Source organism: Protopterus annectens, chromosome 1.part0 (assembly GCF_019279795.1).
Source record: "Protopterus annectens isolate FY-2018-M chromosome 1.part0, PAN1.0, whole genome shotgun sequence".
Taxonomy (NCBI): Eukaryota; Metazoa; Chordata; order Ceratodontiformes; family Protopteridae; genus Protopterus; species Protopterus annectens.
This window is the reverse complement of record NC_056725.1, coordinates 1,876,720,314-1,876,740,756: the sequence shown is the minus strand read 5'-3', so window position 1 is coordinate 1,876,740,756 and position 20,443 is coordinate 1,876,720,314. Positions and strand designations below refer to the sequence as shown.

General features: G+C 39.5%; 1 protein-coding gene across 3 annotated transcripts in view; it reads left to right on the top strand.

Annotated features, from left to right (window-relative positions):
- Window positions 1-20,443, top strand: part of SLC1A3 (solute carrier family 1 member 3) — a 647,480-nt gene that overhangs the window by 426,396 nt on the left and 200,641 nt on the right. For all 3 annotated transcript variants that reach the window (XM_044069958.1, XM_044069960.1, XM_044069961.1), the window contains exon 4: window positions 6,940-7,144. In XM_044069958.1, the coding sequence (XP_043925893.1) occupies window positions 6,940-7,144 (205 nt within the window). The remainder of the gene's footprint in view (window positions 1-6,939; window positions 7,145-20,443) is intronic.

The window sequence follows — 20,443 nt, the reverse complement described above, 5'->3', positions numbered from 1 at the left end:
CATCAGTGGAGTCCTCCAGAGCTCTGTCCTAGACAAACTCCTCTTTGACATCTACTTCTCAGATGTCAAAGCCAGTGTCAAAGGCATCTGGGTAACCAAATTAGCAGATAGTTACAAACTGGGAGCAGTCACTGAATCCCCCAAGATGAGAACACCCTTTAAGAAGGTCTAAGATAGACAAACTCGTGGTGCCAAAGCCATGGTTTAAAATTTAATATCAAGAAATGCATTATAGTACCTTTTGGTAAGTCTGCCACCCCAGGTAACTATGCCATCAGTAAAACACCTTTAAAGGGTGAGTCACTAGTCAGGGATCTAGGAACTCATGTAGACAGTAACCTAGCCTTTGACTAACATGTGTCCAAGGTAGTAAGAAAATCATTCTATGTTGCTCAAGTTATAAGCAAGGGTATGGCATCTAGGTCCAGACAGGTCATCATACCACTGACTCAGCCGTCACCAGGCCCATCATAGAGTATAATGCCCCCCTTCTGTAGGTACCTTTCCAGACACCTGCAGCAACTGGAATGTCCACAAAGGATCCTTACAAAAAGAATATGGGTGGCAAACACAGTGCCTTATTCTGATCCCCTCAAAGTCCTGTCTCTTTACTCGGTATCATACAAACTTCTGGGAAGTGATCTGTGTCTGGCATACAAGCTATCCTTGGACTCTGTTTTAAGAAATCGTTTCCAAATCCACAAAACAAACAGCATCATTACTAGTAGATTAAAATACTTAAAGTTTGTTTAAAACATAAATAATACATGTTGGACAGACAAATATGTCTCTCAAGAGAATTCCTATTCTCTGGAACAGGCTCTCCATCCATGTGAAGCAGAGTTCCTCCCTGTTCCTGTTTAAGCTCAGCTTCAATGAATGGATGAGTAATAGGAAATTCACCCCTGGTCTGGCTCCTATGTCCCTGATGGACAGAGGAAGTCAGTAAATCAACCCCTATAAATCAAATATAAATCAAATGTATGGGTCACATTTGGGCTGTACAGCTAGGCTTTTAAGGGCCCTAGTGGTCTTTAACCTAGTATACAACTATGAACCTATGAATCTATGAATGTGACTGTTCAAATCCCCAATGATTAAATAACATATTACCTAAGTGTCTGCAGTATTTGCATAACTGTATCACATTGTCAAGAAACTGCTTTGAAGGTTCTGCCCATTTAGACACAAGTTCAAAATGCTATAAATGTAATTTAGACAACTAGTTTAAACTAAAGCTTCAGGTTTTAAGTATCTGACAAAATGCAGTAATAAGTGAAAAAACAAAATGTTTCAAAATATTTCAAGTGCTCTAAGATTACACTTTAAAAAGCTTTTTGGTGGAATGCTGTTGTTAAATGTAAAATTAACTGTGCCTCCCTCAGGAAAGGAGTACAGGCATATCAGCTCCTTAATGCATTCTCTCTCTCTCCAGGGCTGTTATTTTCTCCATAAAGTCATAAACTGTGGATGGCGTTGTATAAATTACACTTTGCTCATCTGAAGCTTTAAATGTGGGTGCAGCATACTCAGCGAGTAATTTACTCACCTTCCAATACACTCACCTTAACTTATCTCTAAATCTCTGTAACAGATTTTTTTTTTGGGGGGGGGGGTACTATGTACAGTGTCTTCTGCTACATTCTGGGATGTTGTGCACTAATAAGAAATGGTTCTTCTGGCTACTCCCTGAAATTAATGGATGTGTATTTTACAGAAAATTAATCTCCTTGCGGGATCAGTTAATTAGCTCATAGTTCTTGCATAGATGAATGTAAAGCTGATAACAGTCTGTAAGCTTACTCAGAAAATTATCATTTCTGTTTACATGCTGTAAGATGAAATTATCCTGTATTTTGTAAAATGACTGCCAAAGCAGTTCAAGGTTGGATATTAAATATATAGTAGCTTCACTATTCACCCGTGTGGTTATAAGTTTTCTTAACTGATTATTTTAAAAGTTTTTGTTTAGCCATTCATGTACTAGTGACATTGCCTTTGTTGATATTTTCTCATTTGTAATAACATAACTTGCATAGAGCTGTTTAGTCTAGCATAATATACTGTACAAGAAATGCTTGTTCAGTAACATTTGCCATTTAGAAATGTGAAGCCAGTGTAGATAAACAACAGTTCTCTAAATTCACATTAGGTCAGTCTTCTGTATGTTGACCATCTTATGCTTGAAGTGGCACACTACCCAATCACCATTTTATACTTAAAGTGGCACACTACCCATTCACCATCTTATACTTAAATTGGCACACTACCCAATCACCATCTTGTATTTGAAGTGGCACACTACCCAATCACCATCTTGTATTTGAAGTGGCACACTACCCAATCACCATCTTAAATTTGAAGTGGCACACTACCCATTCACTATCTAATATTTAACGTGGCACACTACCCAATCCCCATATTGTATTTGAAGTGGCACACTACCCAATAACCATCTTATATTTGAAGTAGCACACTACCCAATCGCCATCTTGTGTTTAAAGTGGCACACTATCCATTCACCATCGTATACTTAAAGTGGCGCACTACCCATTCACCATCGTATACTTAAAGTGGCTCACTACCCATTCACCAGCATATACCTAAAGTGGCATTCTACCCATTCACCATAGTATACTTAAAGTGGTGCACTACCCATTCACCATCGTATACTTAAAGTGGCGCACTACCCATTTACCATTGTATACTTAAAGTGGCACACTACCTATTCACCATCCTATACTTAAAGTGGCACACTACCCATTCACCACTATCTCACACTGGAATTCAGATTCTGGTATAACAAGGACACCTAGCCAAAGTAGATTCAGTGGGACTGTGAGGACAAAGCTGATTCAGTGGGACTGTGAGGATAATGTGCTCCAAGTAAATCTATATTCTTTATGCCTGCACCATACAGTATCTGTAATCTAACTGTTCTTTCTCCTCCTAGTGCACCTCTTCTCTCACTCACTCGTTCTCTCATCTTACCTGCTAGACCTTGTCCTGACATTTTCCCTGAAGCAGGACTCAGCCCTGGTCATCAAAACCATCTGTCATAAACATCCTTGTGATCTAATTACCAAGAAGAAGATGCAGTAAAACATCAGTGAACCAGAAAGAAACCTTACAGGACAGAGTACCCTTTTTCATGATTATGTTATTGCTCAAGATACATTTGATGGCTAGCCAGTAACAGTAATGTTAATGTGTGTGTGTGTGTGTGTGTGTGTGTGTGTGTGTGTGTGTGTGTGTGTGTGTGTGTGTGTGTGTGTGTGTGTGTGTGTGTGTGTGTGGATGAGCCCCTGTAAAAAGGTAACCATCTTGTTGTAAAGGCATGCACACTGAAAGGCTTGGGGGTTTGTCTCACGTAATTCAACTGAGTCTTAGACTAAGGAATAAAAAATATAAAAATACAAAAGCTTGACTATACCCCAAATTTCCACCCACCCCCACTACTACCACTTTTATACCCCTAGAAACTCCCCCCACTCTGTCTCCATCCAATCCTCATCTTTCTCAATTACCCCCTCAATCTTTATTCAGCCACTACCCACGGCTCACACACTCTTCACATCTCACACACTCTTCTCCCCTCCCACTCAAACTAACACAACTCCCTGCACATACAGCTAAACACCCCCAACCGTACTATCTCACTAACACCACCATTCTCTCAGATGAAAATACATTAGACTCACCTGCATACAGCTCACTAGATCCCGTCCTCCACTCTAAAGTCTAACAACTCACAAATATCAACTGCTAAGCTTTCACTCTTGTTAAGTAAAACTCCCAACCAACCCACTCATGTATTTAACATGTTCAGCTCAGTACCACGTACTCTGCGTTTCCACTTTATCCTCTCCCATCTAACCTCATATCACTCATACCCCATCTCATCTCTCAGTCCCCTCATCTTCCACCTCACAAACTTTATCTACCAACTCCCACCAGAAGTTTGTTGACATTTCTCCAACCCTATTCTCTTTCAAATCTACACATTTGTTTAAATATAAAACTTACCTGCACAAACTAATCTCTAAAAACCTCTGTCCATAACCTAAATCTAAACTGAAATGGTTGACCTATATACTTTCTACAATCCCCAAGTCTTCAAATTAGTGAGGATATCCACACCAACCTAGGCCCAACTTCCTCCCTATATCCACCCCACCCCCTCCACAAACCCCAGCTGCCCTACACAACACTCCTGAAACTCCTGTTCTCTACCTCACCATCCACAGTAACATAAGAACTATTTGTAACAAGATAGCAGAATGCCGTGCATGGCTTGTCCAACAGTCACCTGACACTAGGGTAATAACTCAAGACTTGGCTGAAAAATGAAACTAATGATAATGACATACTTCCTGCAGACTAGAACATTTACAGATCATACAGAAAACACAAGAGAGCTGGAAGAGTTGCAGCACTTTACAAAAACATCCCTCAACTCTCTCTCCACGACCTCTAACTTCTACCCAATTTATCAAAGCAAAAATCCCGGTCACAGATCTCTATCTAAACAAACACAAATCTATGTACATTATAAGAGTCTGTAGCCTCCTGGTAACAGTCATGCCACAACAGAGAACATCCTCTGCTGGCTAACCTCTAACATTCCTCAAGAAACATTAATACTAGATGATTTTTAACATTGATTGGCCCTCACTCTTGTCTAACAACTCATCTCTAAACATAAAGCTGTACTGACTTACACAGCTGATCACCTCTCTCTCTCACTATAATAATAATAAAAGCAACAGAGGAACCACCACAGACTGTATATTCTCCTCTGCCCCAAATAAAATCTGTACTTCAGGAACTCGCAGTGACTCTTTAAATGGCCAGATTCCTATATTTGCTTTAAGAAAACAAATGTCCAAAAAACCATCATTACAATGTTGTATATAACCTCTCAAATTTAGAAAATGAGGGCTTTGTCTGATACCTCAATCAATTCAACTAAACAGTGCTAAAATACTTACCTTTTGATGATACTGTATCCCCCATTTAATAACATATTCTTAAGCATGCTAAATGAACTAGTCCACTCAGAAAAAAAAAGTTAAGTCAAATTACGCCCCTTGGCTGACCAGAAGTACTAAACATATTATGAAACTTCGAGATACTGGCTGGAAAACCTGGGCAAAAAATAAAACTCAAGTTAACCGTTAAAAATTTAAGGAAGTCAAAAACAGAGCTAAATGTTGTGTCTTTCGGCTTTTTATGGTTAGGGGTTGCCACAGCACAGTCTGCTAATGATTGGCATTAGATTTTTACTTGCCGAGTTGCCAGCTCTGACGCACAACCTTCAACGAAGGTAAGCCCATTAACGTATGTCTCCACACAGAAGAGGCTTTAGCTGAGAATCGAACAGGACGTCTTACAGAGCTAAATATCAAATTAAATCTGACAAAAAAACCTCTACATGAATCTCCAAAGTCATAATCACGATAACCCCAAATTAGTCTGGTCTTCCATAAAACAACTCCTGAACCCTTGGCTGTTCAACACAATTCTCTGGATGACCCAAGTTGGGCTATTGCCTTGTGGATGGATTGCAGCTGGAATATGAAGGATGGGCATGCTTGTCCTGGGAAGTAGGGGATAGATGAAGGATGTCCAATGTCACAGCCTCTTGGAGGATAGGTGATACTGCAATGCCTGACACCTGGGTAGGTTTCTGATGCAAAACTACTCTGTTGATAGATATTGTTATAAATGGACACTCCCATACACTTATTTTGTTTATTTAACATTTGTTTGCCAGGATAGTCAGACTGGACAACAAGTGTCCATTTTCAGTGGAGTCCTCGGGAGAAAAACTCCATAGGTTTACAGAGAGAAGAAAAATTTACAAAAAGACATTACAGAGTAGTAGCATACAGATTGTAGACTTTACACCCGTTAGTATACAGTAAGTAGATATTACCCCTTTTGGTTGAAAATACAAATGTACAAAATATACAATGAGAGTAGATAAGAACCTGTAAAGCATTGTAAGATATTTCACAATTGAAAAAGGGTATATAAATGTTTAAGTTTTCCATATATACATTTAAGCAAATATACATCTAAGAGCATATACACATATATACATACACATATACACATATATATATATATATATATATATACACACACACACACACACACACACACACACACACACACACACACACACACACACACACACACACACACACACACACACACACACACACACACACACACACACACACACACACACACACACACACTCATATATAGGGTATTGCTCACACATGGATAGGTATAGTTACATGGTGGTGTTTGTGTTGTCCAGGACAGATTGGGTGTAGAAATAGTCAGTAGACAAGGCTTCAGGGGGTCAATTACAGATGGTTGGTGAAGAGGTATGTTTTAAGTAGACTTTTGAAGGAGGGTGTGGAGTTTTGTAGTCTGAGGTCAGGGGGAAGGTTGTTCCATATTTTTGCTATTTTATGGGCAAATAGTGATAATACTTGCATCAGGGCGAGCAACATGGTCCATGAGGTGTTGTGCATTGTTTGTCCTCCCACCACAGAAGCATTAGCACTATGTTATCTGCTGTCTTTGCTGAAATGCCAAAGAAGCCACAACAATTCCTCTTGGCTACCTGAGCAATGACTCCTTCATATGACTCTCCCCTCCATACTGGTGTATCTAGTAATAGGGGGAATGAATATGCAGTGTCTAATTGGGGGAAACTTGTTGTTTGGCAGGCTGGTAATGACATAAAACTGAAAATCTAACGTGCTCAGTTTATGTTATTTGTTTTTATTTTTCAGTGATATATTCATATATAAATGTGTTGCTTTTAATACCAGCTACATCTTAAAACATGCTACATTGCCCATTGGCAGTGCTTTTCTGCAATATTTTTGATATATCCTTTAATTTTAAATTTGGCAGGAATGGCTGCGCTGGACAGTAAAGCTTCTGGAAAGATGGGAATCCGAGCAGTAGTGTATTATATGACAACTACAGTCATTGCAGTTATTATTGGAATTATAATTGTGGTCATAGTACACCCAGGAAAAGGAACAAAGGAGAATATGCATCGAGAAGGAAAAATCGAACAAGTCACAGCTGCAGACGCTTTCCTAGATCTAATCAGGTATGAATATGCAACACATTTATTCAAGATACACTGTTTTAGTAAGCTAGTTTATTTGCTCTGACTCCGTTTGCAGCCTGTAAATCAACATACAGAATGCATCAGAAGTTAAGGTTTATGTAATCATTAAGGTATTAGAAACAAGAGAATATATGAACAGCTACGCAAGACCATAATATGTGAAACCATATACATCTTTAAGCAGGTGCACTTTAACATTCTTGTCAGCTTTTTCAAACACTTCCCAAATCGAGCAGAAAGTTCTTAAATGACACTGATAAATTCATTTTGCGGAATACAGAGTATAGTAAATGCCACAAGAAATAAATATCCATTAGCTTCCCTTTTGAAGAGGTGCAGTTTGTTTCTAGACTGACATATAGAAGAGAAGACAAGAAAAGTTAAAACAGGCACTGAACTGGTAATGTCCTGCCAAAGAACAGAAATGTTAAAAGTGGAATATCAATATAGGGGAAATAGATATATATTTACAGAAATATTAGTTCACTGAATTAGAACTTGAGGCAGAAAACGGCAAACAGTCACATTAAGTCAAGCATCCTCTCACTGAGAGTAAGATGAACAGTAGTAAAGTATGCATGGAAACAGACAGTTGTATTGAGCAAACCATCCTCTATCTGAGACAGCTGAAAAGTAGCAAAGGATGCTGGGAAAACAGCAGATATTCATATTCAAAGTCTTTGACACAAGATAGAAGAAGATAGTCTAAATGTGGAGACGGTGCTTGTAAGTATTAAGGTAACTGGCCACAGTAATGTTTAGGTATGTGAAGAAGAGTAGTTAGTTGTTCTAGGACCACATTTCTTGATGATATTTATGTATAATCCTTAATAATTCTTAAAGGGGAGTCAGAAAAATGATTCTGCTATATTTAATCGAGTTATAACTCAAAAAGGACCCAACTTGCCAAGCATAGTTGATAGAACATCAACCAAAAACAGTGAAATGTAAACATTTTTTTTTTTTTTGCAGGAATAAGCCATTCACACCCTCCAGAGTTTAGGACACACACACACACACACACACACACACACACACACACACACACACACACACACACACACACACACACACAGACATATATATATATTTATATATATATATATATATATATATATATAAAATCTATCAGATCCACAGTCACACCAGCATAAAAAAGGAGATATTTGCCAAAAGAAAGGAATCAGTACCATGGCATACTTGGAAACGTCAATGGAGGAGTACAGTGCTTCACAAGTTGAACGTGGCCAGATAGAACTTCGCTGAGATGTAGGAAATGCAGACTATTCATTTTTATTAAGTTCCAGTTTGCTTATATATGTGCACTTTACATCATGGGCTCCTTGTCTGACTTCTTTGCTGCTAATCTCTAAAAGCTATACCTTTTTATGGACATAATTTCCCTCACCTGAATTATTTCTGGTAAATGGTCATGGAATGTGGCCAGAATGCATTATGTCCCTCAGACATAACATTAATGCTCCTTAGGTATGCCATCTGTATGTTTAGAGCTGTATCTTTTTACATCACACATTATCTCCTTCTTATATTATGCTGAACTATCCTTCATGACTTACTATTACAAGTCTGAAATCCATAATTTGCAGCCTCACAACTACAAAACATAAAGTGTTTTTGTCAAGCAAATATAATGACTCTTGAAACTCATTCAGCAGGGCTTCACTCCATGCATCCCAAATAACCTCCATGATACTTATATATCCAAACTAACACTGGTTTGTCCTTAAGGGATGATTTGCATATAGCCCATGGACCTCCACTACAGGAGGTCTAGGGTATTATACACTGAAGACTGTAGCTTAGCTGGGATTTCATTTAGTTTTTGCTACTTATATACAACTCTGAGTTTGCTGCACTTTAGAGTAAGGGGAATATTCCAAGCACCGATAAAATCATACTTAGTATATATTCGAATTCCATGCAGTTCACTGAAATGCGCTGCACTTTCCATTCTTAAAGGGACAGTCCCCAAGATTTTTTGTTTTGATCCTGGTCTTTGTTTACATTTTCAGTCTGGCTTTCTCAACATGTCCCAGCTTTGGCTGCTGTAGATGGGGGAGGGGTGCTTACAGGAAGTTTCAATAGTCTTAGTCAAATTCTATCTCAAGTTATTATCCTAAAGAAAAGTAACCTTTCAGGATTTTTATGACCTCACTTACTGCTACCTTGCAGGATAGCATATGAGCAATGTAAAGCTAAAACGTTAGTAAACAAAGTTTTCTGTTCATTTCATTTATATTGTGCGGATTTCTGAATGCTAAGTGCTAAGTGCTATGATGTTATGCATGACTGCCACTTGCTCTGTAGAAAGCATCAGAATGATGCAAGTTTTGAATAGTAATAGAAGCAATCTTCTTTTTTTCATGTTTTGTTTTTTGATCTCAGAATACTAGCCAAGTGTAATGCTTTTTTGACCTGCTGTAAAAAAATGTGTATGACACGAGCAATAGATTCATTTTAATCAATGAAGTCCAAAACTTACTGTCACAATGGGAGTTGTACAGTACGGCAACCTGTGAAAGTTGTACATACTAATTCTGAGACTGCTCTACTATGAAGTAAGGGGAATACATCAAAAGACTGCTAAGATTTAGCACAGATTCACTAAAGTGTGCTCTTTTCGCTATACTGCTCACAGTTACACAATGCAGAATAAATAAGGGAAATGAAGAGTTGCACAATTAAGCTAAGGTTTTTGAGAAGTTCATAGAATATAAACACTGAGAGTCTTGCCTAACCACCCCCACCACAAACATACACAAAAGTGTAATAACCTTATTGTTTCCCAGTGATTGGCGAATGAAAGCTTTGACAGGAACTGAATATTGTGAACTGTGTTCACCAGGGGAATGAAAACAGGGCTGCATAAAGTAAACTGAAACCAGGAGTAGCATTGATGATGATGTGGTAAGTGGGTGGTGACAACTGAGAGGTATCAGGATAAGTTTCTTTAGGTCAGAATTTTAGACTCTAGGATTGTCCCTTTAAGTTGCTATCCTGCTGTATTTTTGCCTCTCTTACCTTGCATTGCTGTCAATCTTTCTGATTGTCTTTTGCCTGAGATTGAGTTTGTCTTCTCTAATGGTACTTTACCAACACACAAACACTTCTATAAGTAGATCTGTTCTAGATGAAAGCAGATTAACCCCTTGACACTGTATACGATTTGTATTCTGCCTGACAGCATTGTAACTTGTAAACTCTTGTCATATAAACTGTACCTAGCCTAACAACTTGTATATAATAAAATTATTTTACATTTTATCATTATAGTAATGCTAAGTTTAATTATTTTAAATGCATATACTGTAACTCCTCTGTTTTGTAGTTATTTAACTATTTTTGGAGCTTTTCTCCCTGGGCCTCTCAAAAAAGGGCTTCAGTTCAGTAGAACTATCTAATTCAAAAAATGGACATAAATAAGATATCTATATGTACATATATATATATATATATATATATATATATATATATATATATATAATTCTAGTAATCTAGTGTATTTCTGTAAACTAAATATAAACTTACTAAATAAATGTAAGTATGTATGTATTTACATCACTGAGAAAGTCTAGCTGGGGATAAAAATCAGTGAAGGCCCAGGGAGAAAATCTCCAGACAAATGCAAAAAAAAAAAAAAAATTGCAGGATACAAAAATGAAAAATGCATCAAAATATTGTTGTACAATTAACAAGGATGAAATTTGCATCCAATATCACTGTATAATAAAAAAATAAATAAGCAGAAAGATGTAATGTCTTCTAATTAAACTTTGAAGAACTAAGAATGTAAAAGTTAAGATAATAGCTTCTGGTACTAGAATTCAAAATACCATATGAAAGTATAACAGGCAAGGAAGTCAAATCAAGTCTAAAATAACTTGTCAGACATAACCTTACAAGGGACTGAGATGGATCTTATGTCAAACAGTATAGAGAAGGATTTTTTCCTTACCTTGCTGTTGTATGAGTTTGGAATTCGTATATATAAAGATGGGGGGTGTGAGAGTGCACACAGATTTCTATCCACCCATTTATGCTTGCAAAATGTGTTCAACTCCTATAGCGACCCCATGAAATCCACTACCATCTGGTGAGTTTGTTAGGCAAGTAAGGAATGGAAGTAGATTGTCAGGCCTTTTATCCATGCATACACATCGCACACACTGAGTAAGCTTCTGAGCCCCGCAAGACCTTCTGTGTTGGAGAGAAGCCTTCTAGCTTATCAGTGGGAGTGGTAAGCACTAGGTAACCTATTTACCACAGGAGGAGTTGTTTCTGGCCCAGAAATTATACTTTATTGGCTGTTTGGGAAGCTTTTCCATCTCTTTCAACCTTCTGATTTAAAAGCCTGTGTTTGTGCTTGTTTTCTGCTTTTCCTGTTACTAGTCTAGTCCAGGTACAGATTTGCTGCATCCAGGATTCTTTGTAAGCTTCTGAGCCCCCCAAGCCTTTCCGTGTTGGAGGGAAGCCTTCTAGCTTATCAGTGGGAGTGGTAAGCATCAGGTAGCCTATCTACCACAAGAGGAGTGGTCCCTGGCCCAGAAATTGTAGCTATTGGCTGTTTGAGCAGTTTTTTTTCCATCTCTTTCAACTTTCTGGTTTGAAAGCCGCACTTGTGCCTGTTTCCCACATTTCCTATAACTAGCCTAGTCCAGTTACAGGGTTGCTGTATCCAGGACTGCTAGTAAGCTTCTGCGCCCCCCCCCAAGCCTTTCTGTGTTGGAGAGAAGCCTTCTGGCTTATCAGTGGGAGTGGTAAGCACTAGGTAGCCTATCCTCCATGGGAAGAGTGAGTTTTGGCCAATAAATTGTAGTTTATGTGGCCGGTTGGGCAGTTTTCCATCTCTTTCAACTTGCTGGCTTAAAAGCCTATGTTTGTACTTGTTCCCCACCTTTACTGTAACTAGTCTAGTCCAGGCACAGACTTGCTGTATCTAGGACTCTTTGTAAGCTTCTGAGCCCCACAAGCCTTTCTGTGTTGGAGGGAAGCCTTCTAGCTTATCAGTGGGAGTGGTAAGCATTAGGTAGCCTATGTACCACAAGAGGAGTGGTTCCTGGCCCAGAAATTGTAGCTATTGGCCATTTGGGCAGTTTTTTTCCATCTCTTTCAATGTTCTGGTTTAAAAGCCGCACTTGTGCTTGTTTCCCACCCTTTCCTGTAACTAGCCTAGTCCAGATACAGAGTTGCTGTATCCAGGACTGTTGGTAAGCTTCTGAGGCCCGCAAGCCTTTCTCTGTTGGAGTAAAGCCTTCTAACTTATCAGTGGGAGTGGTAAGCACTAGGTAGCCTGTCTACCATGAGAGGAGAGGTTCTTGGCCCAGAAATTGTTGTTTATTGACCATTTTGATAGTTTGTCCATCTCTTTCAACTTTCTGGTTTAAAAGACCACATCTGCGCTTGTTTCCCATCTTTCCTGTAACTAACCTACTGGGTAGCACTAGAAAGCCTTAAACTGATACAAGTCTTCTAGCTTAGAAGTTAGACTTTGGAGTGATTAAGTATCAGTTTTCTGTACTTTCTTGCTGTACTTAACTGTTTTCTGCCTAAACTTTTCCAGCATTTATTGTGATTTAAAAGCTCGTTTTTTTTCACATATTGTACTTATTTGACTGCCTGCACTTTTAAAAAGTTGTTTTTTGTTTAAATAATTTGTTTAACTGTTGTAGGCTACACACTAAAGTGAGATAGCATTTTCTGATCGTTTGTAGTCGTTTAAAGCTGTTTTAAGTGTATTTTTTTCTGTTTTTTCCTTATCTTTTAAAAAAATAAAAAATAAAATTCCTTGTTTCCTGCCATTCTAAGGTAATATAGTCCAGTTTTCAGGCTAGTGCTGAATTCAGGGCTGTGATACTAGTTTCTGAGTTGCCCATACCTTACATGGATAGAAGGAAGTTTCTCTGTTCACCTGTGAGAGAGGGGAGCTTTGAGCAACCTATCTGTCCCTGGAGGAGTGGTTCCAGCCCAGAAGTTAGTAGTTTATTGGCCATTTTGGGCTAATTTCTATCTCTTTCATTTCCCTACTATAAAAACTGCATTTGCATGGTTTTGCGCACCGAGCAGTGCCAGTTAGCTATGGTTAAATTATTCCCAGCTCCACTAAGTCTCCTCTTCAGTTTTTCCCTTGAAACTAGTCTAACTCTCAACCTAAGCACTCAGAAAGCATCTTACAGCCCAGCACTTGCTCAGACCTAATAACAAGCACTAATATACCCTGACACTGATTGCACAGCAGGGCAAGGATATTTATTCACCCCTCACCAAACAAGTGACTAATTAGCTCACCCTACTATTCAGGCATGACCAAAGGGCAACTTCAGCTGCACTCTCCAGTCCAGCTGGTGAATCTGGGTATCCTGAGGCAATTTTACAACTGCCTCTTGTACACAGACAACCCTCTCCTCCTACCACAAAACCCTAACATATGCAAGAGATGCAGTTATGCAGTCAAACTGGAAGCTAAGCTGTCTCCACCCAAGACTGGTACATACAGTCAAGAGGAGAAGGTTAACACTTGCACCATGCCTCCTGCCACACACAGACCTACTAAAACAGCACTGGCAAAAAATACACATAAATACACAAAATCATACTCAGAGGCTCTAAATAAAAACCTGCAAAAGCATCAGAGACCTCCAAAGCAGACACTCAAACAACCTGCACCTCCCATCACAAACCGGACAACACATAAAACACAAAATCAGTGTGCCACACAATCACAGCCCTTAAGGCGAAATAACATACCTAACACACTAGTAATAGGTGACTCTATAGTCAGGCACACTGACATCCCACTCACTAGGCTGGACAAGCAGAAGGTTACTGTTAGCTGTCTGTTGGGAGCCAGAATCAGCCACATAACACAAGCACTCAGGTCACTCCAGAACAAGTACAAATATGACTCTGTCATTGTTCATGTTGGTGTGAATGACCTGAGACGTACCTCCCTGAACTACATGAAAAGAGACATGGAAGAGCTCTCTGATCATGTAGCCCTGGCTGGTATGACCCTGACCCTGAGTAGCATCCTGCCCTCACCAAGAATGATTCCTCAGTATAAAGAAAAAATGATCACTTTCAACAATTGGCTAAGCTTCTGGTGTCATTCAAAGGGGATCCAGTGTCTGTCAGCCTGGGATGACATGCTCGACAAGCCGCGTTGCTTCGCAAGAGACAGCTTACACCTGTCACCCCTAGGCTTTTGAATACTGGCCAAGGCTCTTGCTGCCCCCATAGTACCTTTTTTTAGTAAAGGCTCAAAACTCAAACCCACCTCTGTAAACAGCACAATTAACAAAAAACTGAGGGCTATGCTACTCAACGCCAGGAGTTTAAATCTCAAAATGCACGTGCTCGAAGCACTCCTCAGTATGGAGAACGTCGACATCTGTGCAGTAACTGAAACCTGGTTTAAGGCTCTAGAGAGCACCCCAGCACTACTGGGCTACAACTCATACCACACGTTTTGGTCACAGAACACGGACCGAAACACAAAAGGAGGGGGTGTATCCATATTCATCAAGGATACCTATACCTCCAGGTTAGTGGCACAGCATGATACCTCTGAGATCATCCAGGTGCAACTAACATTGGGCAAATGTGCATTGCAAATTGTGGCCTGCTACAGATCACCCTCCATGACCCAGGACCACCACTCCACCTTTCTGGAGACACTGGAAAACATGAAGGTCCTACCGAACACCCTGATATTGGGTGATTTCAATTATCCTACCATTCACTGGGAAAACTACTCGAGTACAAATTCCCAGGCCCAACACTTTTCAGTATGGAGAACATCGACATCTGTGCAGTAACTGAAACCTGGTTTAAGGTTCCAGAGAGCACCCCAGCACTACTGGGCTACAACTCATACCACATATTTTGGCCATAGAACACGGACCGAAACACAAAAAGAGGGGGTGTATCCATATTCATCAAGGAAACCTACACCTCCAGGTTAGTGGCACAGCATGATATCTCCGAGATCATCCATGTGCAACTAACAACGGGCAAATGTGCATTGCAAATTGTGGCCTGCTACAGATCACCCTCCATGACCCAGGACCACCACTCCACCTTTCTGGAGACACTGGAAAACATGAAGGTCCTACCAAACACCCTGATATTGGGCAATTTCAATTACCCTACCATTCACTGGGAAAACTACTTGAGTACAAATTTCCAGGCCCAGCGCTTCCTGGAATTCATCAACTCAAATGCCCTGGATCAGCTGATAAACTCCCCTACCAGAGGTGAAAACATATTGGACCTGGTCATCACCAACATGGGTGACAGGTGTTCCACACTGGAGGTCACTGGTTAGATCAGATCATAAACTAATCACTCTGGATGTCCACACCCCACCACCACCCCCAACTAAGGAAACCACAGTAAAAAACTTTTCTAAAGCAAGCTTCACCTTACTTAAGACAGAGGTGGTAAGTTTCACAGCTCCCACACTAAAGGATAACACTGCCCAAGATGCAGAAACCTTTACAAATGCACTCTATGAGCACCTACAAGGATGCATGGATCATGCCATCCCTAGCAAAACCAAGACTCACTCCTCTAAGAGAAGGAAACCAGTTTGATGGACCCCTGCAATAAACAGGCTGTACAATAGAAGGAGGAAACTAGTTCAGAAAAAAAGCAAATCCCAAGAAGGAAAGACATCCCTGATCAGTATCAGTAAGAAACTAAGGTCCCTCATGAAATCATCCAAGGTTAACTTCGAAAGAAAAATAGTCAAGGATTCAAAAGATAACCACAAAGCCTTCTTTAGCTATGTTAAGAATCTAAGTGCCAACTCGCAGATATGCACTGAACTAGTGCAAAATAGCACAAAATATGCTGAACCCACTGATATTGCCAACATCCTGGCAGATAGATTCATTGCAAACTTCACCCCACTCTCACCTCCAAAAGGGTCCACAACAATACCGGAAAAGTGTAGTGTCCCAAAAATCACAGACACACAGGTGAAAACAGCCCTTTCAAAAGCCAAAAACACAGCGTCAATGGGACCAGATGGTGTCCCAGGCTGCGTCTTGCACAAACTACAGAACGAACTAACCCCCCCCCACCTAAACATGCTATTCAACCTCAGCCTCTCCACAGGCTATGTGCCCACAGAATGGTGCACAGCAATTGTCATTCCTCTACACAAAGGAAGGGCCACAACTGACCCTGGTAACTATTGCCATAAGCCTGACTAGCCTGGTCTGCAAGGCTATGGAGTGCATCATCATGGAACTCATTAACAAAGACATTGAGAACCTCCAAACACTTGACCTGACCTAGTTCAGCTTTGTTAAGGGCAGATCATGCCTACTAAACCTGGTTGACTTCTTCGAGACAGTCACCAAGGCCATAGATGAGGGAAAGGTGGTTCACACAGCCTACCTTGACCTCGCCAAGGCTTTCAACACCATTCCCCACTAGGGTATTACAGAAAAACTCACCAGCCTGAACATAAACCCATACATCATGAGATGGGTTGCCAACTGTCTTACAGACAGAACTCACATGATAAGAATAGTGGGCTCCAGGTCCGACTCTAAATAAGTCACAAGTGGTGTCCCACAAGGCTCGGTCCTGGGACCCCTACTGTTTGGCATATACTTCTCAGAAGTACAGGCAAACACAGGAGGATTATGGCTAACCAAGTTCATCGATGACTGCAAACTGGGAGCCATAATTGACTCTCCGGCTGACATGGACATCCTCCAAAAGTACCTTACTGAGACGGACACCTGGTGTCAAAGTCATGGCCTCAAACTAAATGCCAAAAAATGCATAGTCATCCCATTTGGGAAAAACAAAAGACTCACAAATTACCACATAGGTGGCAGCCCCCTTAATACAGAAGAGGTAATAAGAGATCTGGGGACCCAGGTAGATAGTAATCTCTCCTTTGATAATCATATTGCCAAAGTAGTTAGGAAATCCTTCTATGTGGCCCATCTAATTAGTAAGGGATTCGCTTCTAGAAATAAAGAGGTTATAGTGCCCCTCTACTCGTCACTCATTAGACCCATCATAGAGTACAATGCCCATGTGGGATGTACCTCACAAGACACTTCCAACAGCTGGAAAGACTACAAAAGTACCTCACCAAGAGGATTACTGGCCTCAAACATATGTCCTATGCAGACCGACTGGAATAATTCTGGCTATACTCAGTGGCATATCGCTTACTCAGAGGTGATCTCTGCCTGACTTACAAAGCCATGTCCAACTCAGAACTGATGGACATGCTCCACCTAAAGAAATACAAGTCACTGTGAGCCACGCGCTCTAGTGAGCTAAACCTCGCCACAACAATAAATAGAACATGCTGGAGGGATAGATTCCTGTCACAGAGACTCCCCATGCTTTGGAACAAAATTCCAAATTACATCAGGCAGAGCCCCTCACTAACACTCTTCAAGAGAAACCTTGACGAGTGGATGGATAACAGAAAATACACCCCTGGGATCACTTCATTGGCTCTGCTTGACAAAGGATCAGTTAATTAATCAATGGGGTGGCAAAAGCCAACACACTCTGGATAGGCTTATAAATGCCCTCGGACAGATAGTCTAGTACCTACCTATGAAAGTATGAACCTACTATGGAGTAGCAGTGGGCACCAGATCCTGGAGTCACACTGGGCATCAGATCATGGAGTCACACTGGGCACCAGATCATGGAGTAGCATTGGGTACCAGATGAGTCAGGTAATGGTCTGTATCACTTGGCATCATTTTCTTTCAGAATCACAGTACTGGGACAATGTCTCCCATTGAAGTCCACTCCTTGCATCAGAGATTCATCATATGAGCTGAGGAGTAGTTAGGAAAATCCCATTGGTCAGGCCTTCTTTGACACAGCTGTGGATAACACAGCATTCTCCAAGCTGGGTCCAGCAACTTGGAACTAACTGTCCATAAAAATTAGAACTGAGAAAACTCTAAAGTGTTTCATCAAAAAACTGAAAAATAAACATTCTAGAGGAAGATGAGGAAAATCCCTTTGCTTCCTCTCAAGATAAGGGATAAATATGAAATATCAACTAAATAATGATTATAACTTCTTCACTGCTCAAACCGAACAAGTTTTACATCATTCTCAAAGGGAAATGTATACATTTGTAGAGAGCCGATGTAAATATTGTAAATACTACTGACATTCTACTGTTAGTTGTTCTACCTTTGTACCTTGTCAAAAAAAAAACAGAGAAACTAGTGAGCTTAAAACTTCATTGATGAGCTCAGTCACAATGATTTCCAAAAATCATGAAAACGAGGTAGTGTTCCAAAGCAATAAGCCTTTATTCCTCACAGACAGGCTGTCCTCATAACAAAGCTCAGAAATATTTTACAATGTTAACCATATCAGCTTTTCTACACTTAGAAGTACGTGTGAAAAATATATGTACTGTTTCATTTTAAATCAGACTAATCGAGGCAAACAATATAAACAGGGCCATAAAACATGCACACACACTACTACTGATTAGGTCAAACTAAATGCTAGTTAAGGAAACCACTACCTATCTATTTGCAACCCACATTATTAGGAAAAGCATAGCATACACATAAAAAGACTGACTTTTAACTAAAATCGCTTTCGGCTAACTAATTCAATAAAACCTTCACTGAGTTTGTGACAAGAACTGAAATCATATACATAGGTAGATAAATCAAAAGAATTAATTAGATTCTTATAAGAAAAAAAACATAGCTATCTAACCATAAACATTATCTAAATAAAACACTGTAAATATAAATATATAACTGTCTAATCATATTTAATATGTATTAGGGTGTATAAAAACTAAATTATTTATGGCTCAGAAAAAATATTATTTAGAAAAAGTTATTTCAGAAAAAAATATTTTATTTACAGATAAAACAGACAGACAGGCACTGCACAGCACAGAAAAATGTCATGGTTAAAAACACAAGAAAATTTCCAGAAGTTCCAGGTAAGTAAACAGGTTTAATGTTTCAAAAACAAGTTAAAAACAGAGATAATCACTTTCACTGCCTCTTTTCACTAGCTGCTTCATCAGATCTAACTAGTAACATGCAAACTAACTTTTAAAAAGAAAGATGCACTGTTACCTCATCAAGTCACATGACTTCAGTAGAGGTCTTAAGGAGGCAGCTTCATTTAAACCAATCCTCTTATCAGCTTGCATTTCTAAAATCCATTTTGTTTCTATACATTCTACCTTGGTTCTAATGTCACAACCCCTTTTATACAGTTAAACAATTCTAATACTAAAAATGTAAAGTGATGAGAAGTACCACATTTTAATAAACAATTCATAATATCCGGTCCTTCAGGCATCTATTTGTTTTACCCACATAGTAGCTGTTACAGATCATGGCACATATGCCTGTAGGGCTTGTAACTTTTGTAAATATAACGTAATGGCAATGCATATACGCACCACAAGACACACTTATACTTTTCATTTCTATGCAGACTGCAAAAGCAGTACTCTGTAATAAAGTGGTGGTGACATTAAAATGTCCCCTTCAAGCCCATCCATCTCCACACAGTCCAGAATGATAAATTTAAAACCAGAATGTCTGGAGTGTTCTAATAAGTGTTAAAATAAGGCATTCTTCTGGCATTTACATCTGATTTCAGAAAGATGACCTGAGATCATCCTTTTCAGTTTATTCTTAGTCTTACCCAAATAAAATGCAGGACAGTCATTACACATGGCCCTATATATAACATTTATATATATATATATATATATATATATATATATATATAAATAACTTTTTCAGTATTACAGTTACCACCTGATGAAGTTTTCACCATCTTTTTAAGATAGGGGCACTCAAATGAGTCGCACCCCATCAAGTAGTCACAGAAAATGCAGTAAGGTAGCCCACAGAGTTTAGTGCTCATGTCATCCTGCCCTTCCATATTTTCTTTCCCACACAGCTACGTATGCTTCTGTTCTTTTTATGTACAAAAGTAGGGTGCTCTCTTAAACCCCTTACAAGCTGCTGATTGCCAGTGACGATGGCCCATTTCTCCTTAATAATGGCTTTAATTGTATTGAAACCACAGGTGTAAGTTAGAATGCACCTGTTCTTATTTTTCTCTTTTTTGGGTTAGGGTGGCCTCGTTGCATAATTCTACCAAAAGGCCTATTCCATACAGGGTCGTTGTTAATTTTAGAATCTCTAATGGGATCCAGGATCATAGGTGATATGATTGATTCATATCCTCTGGTTAAGAAATCGTTTT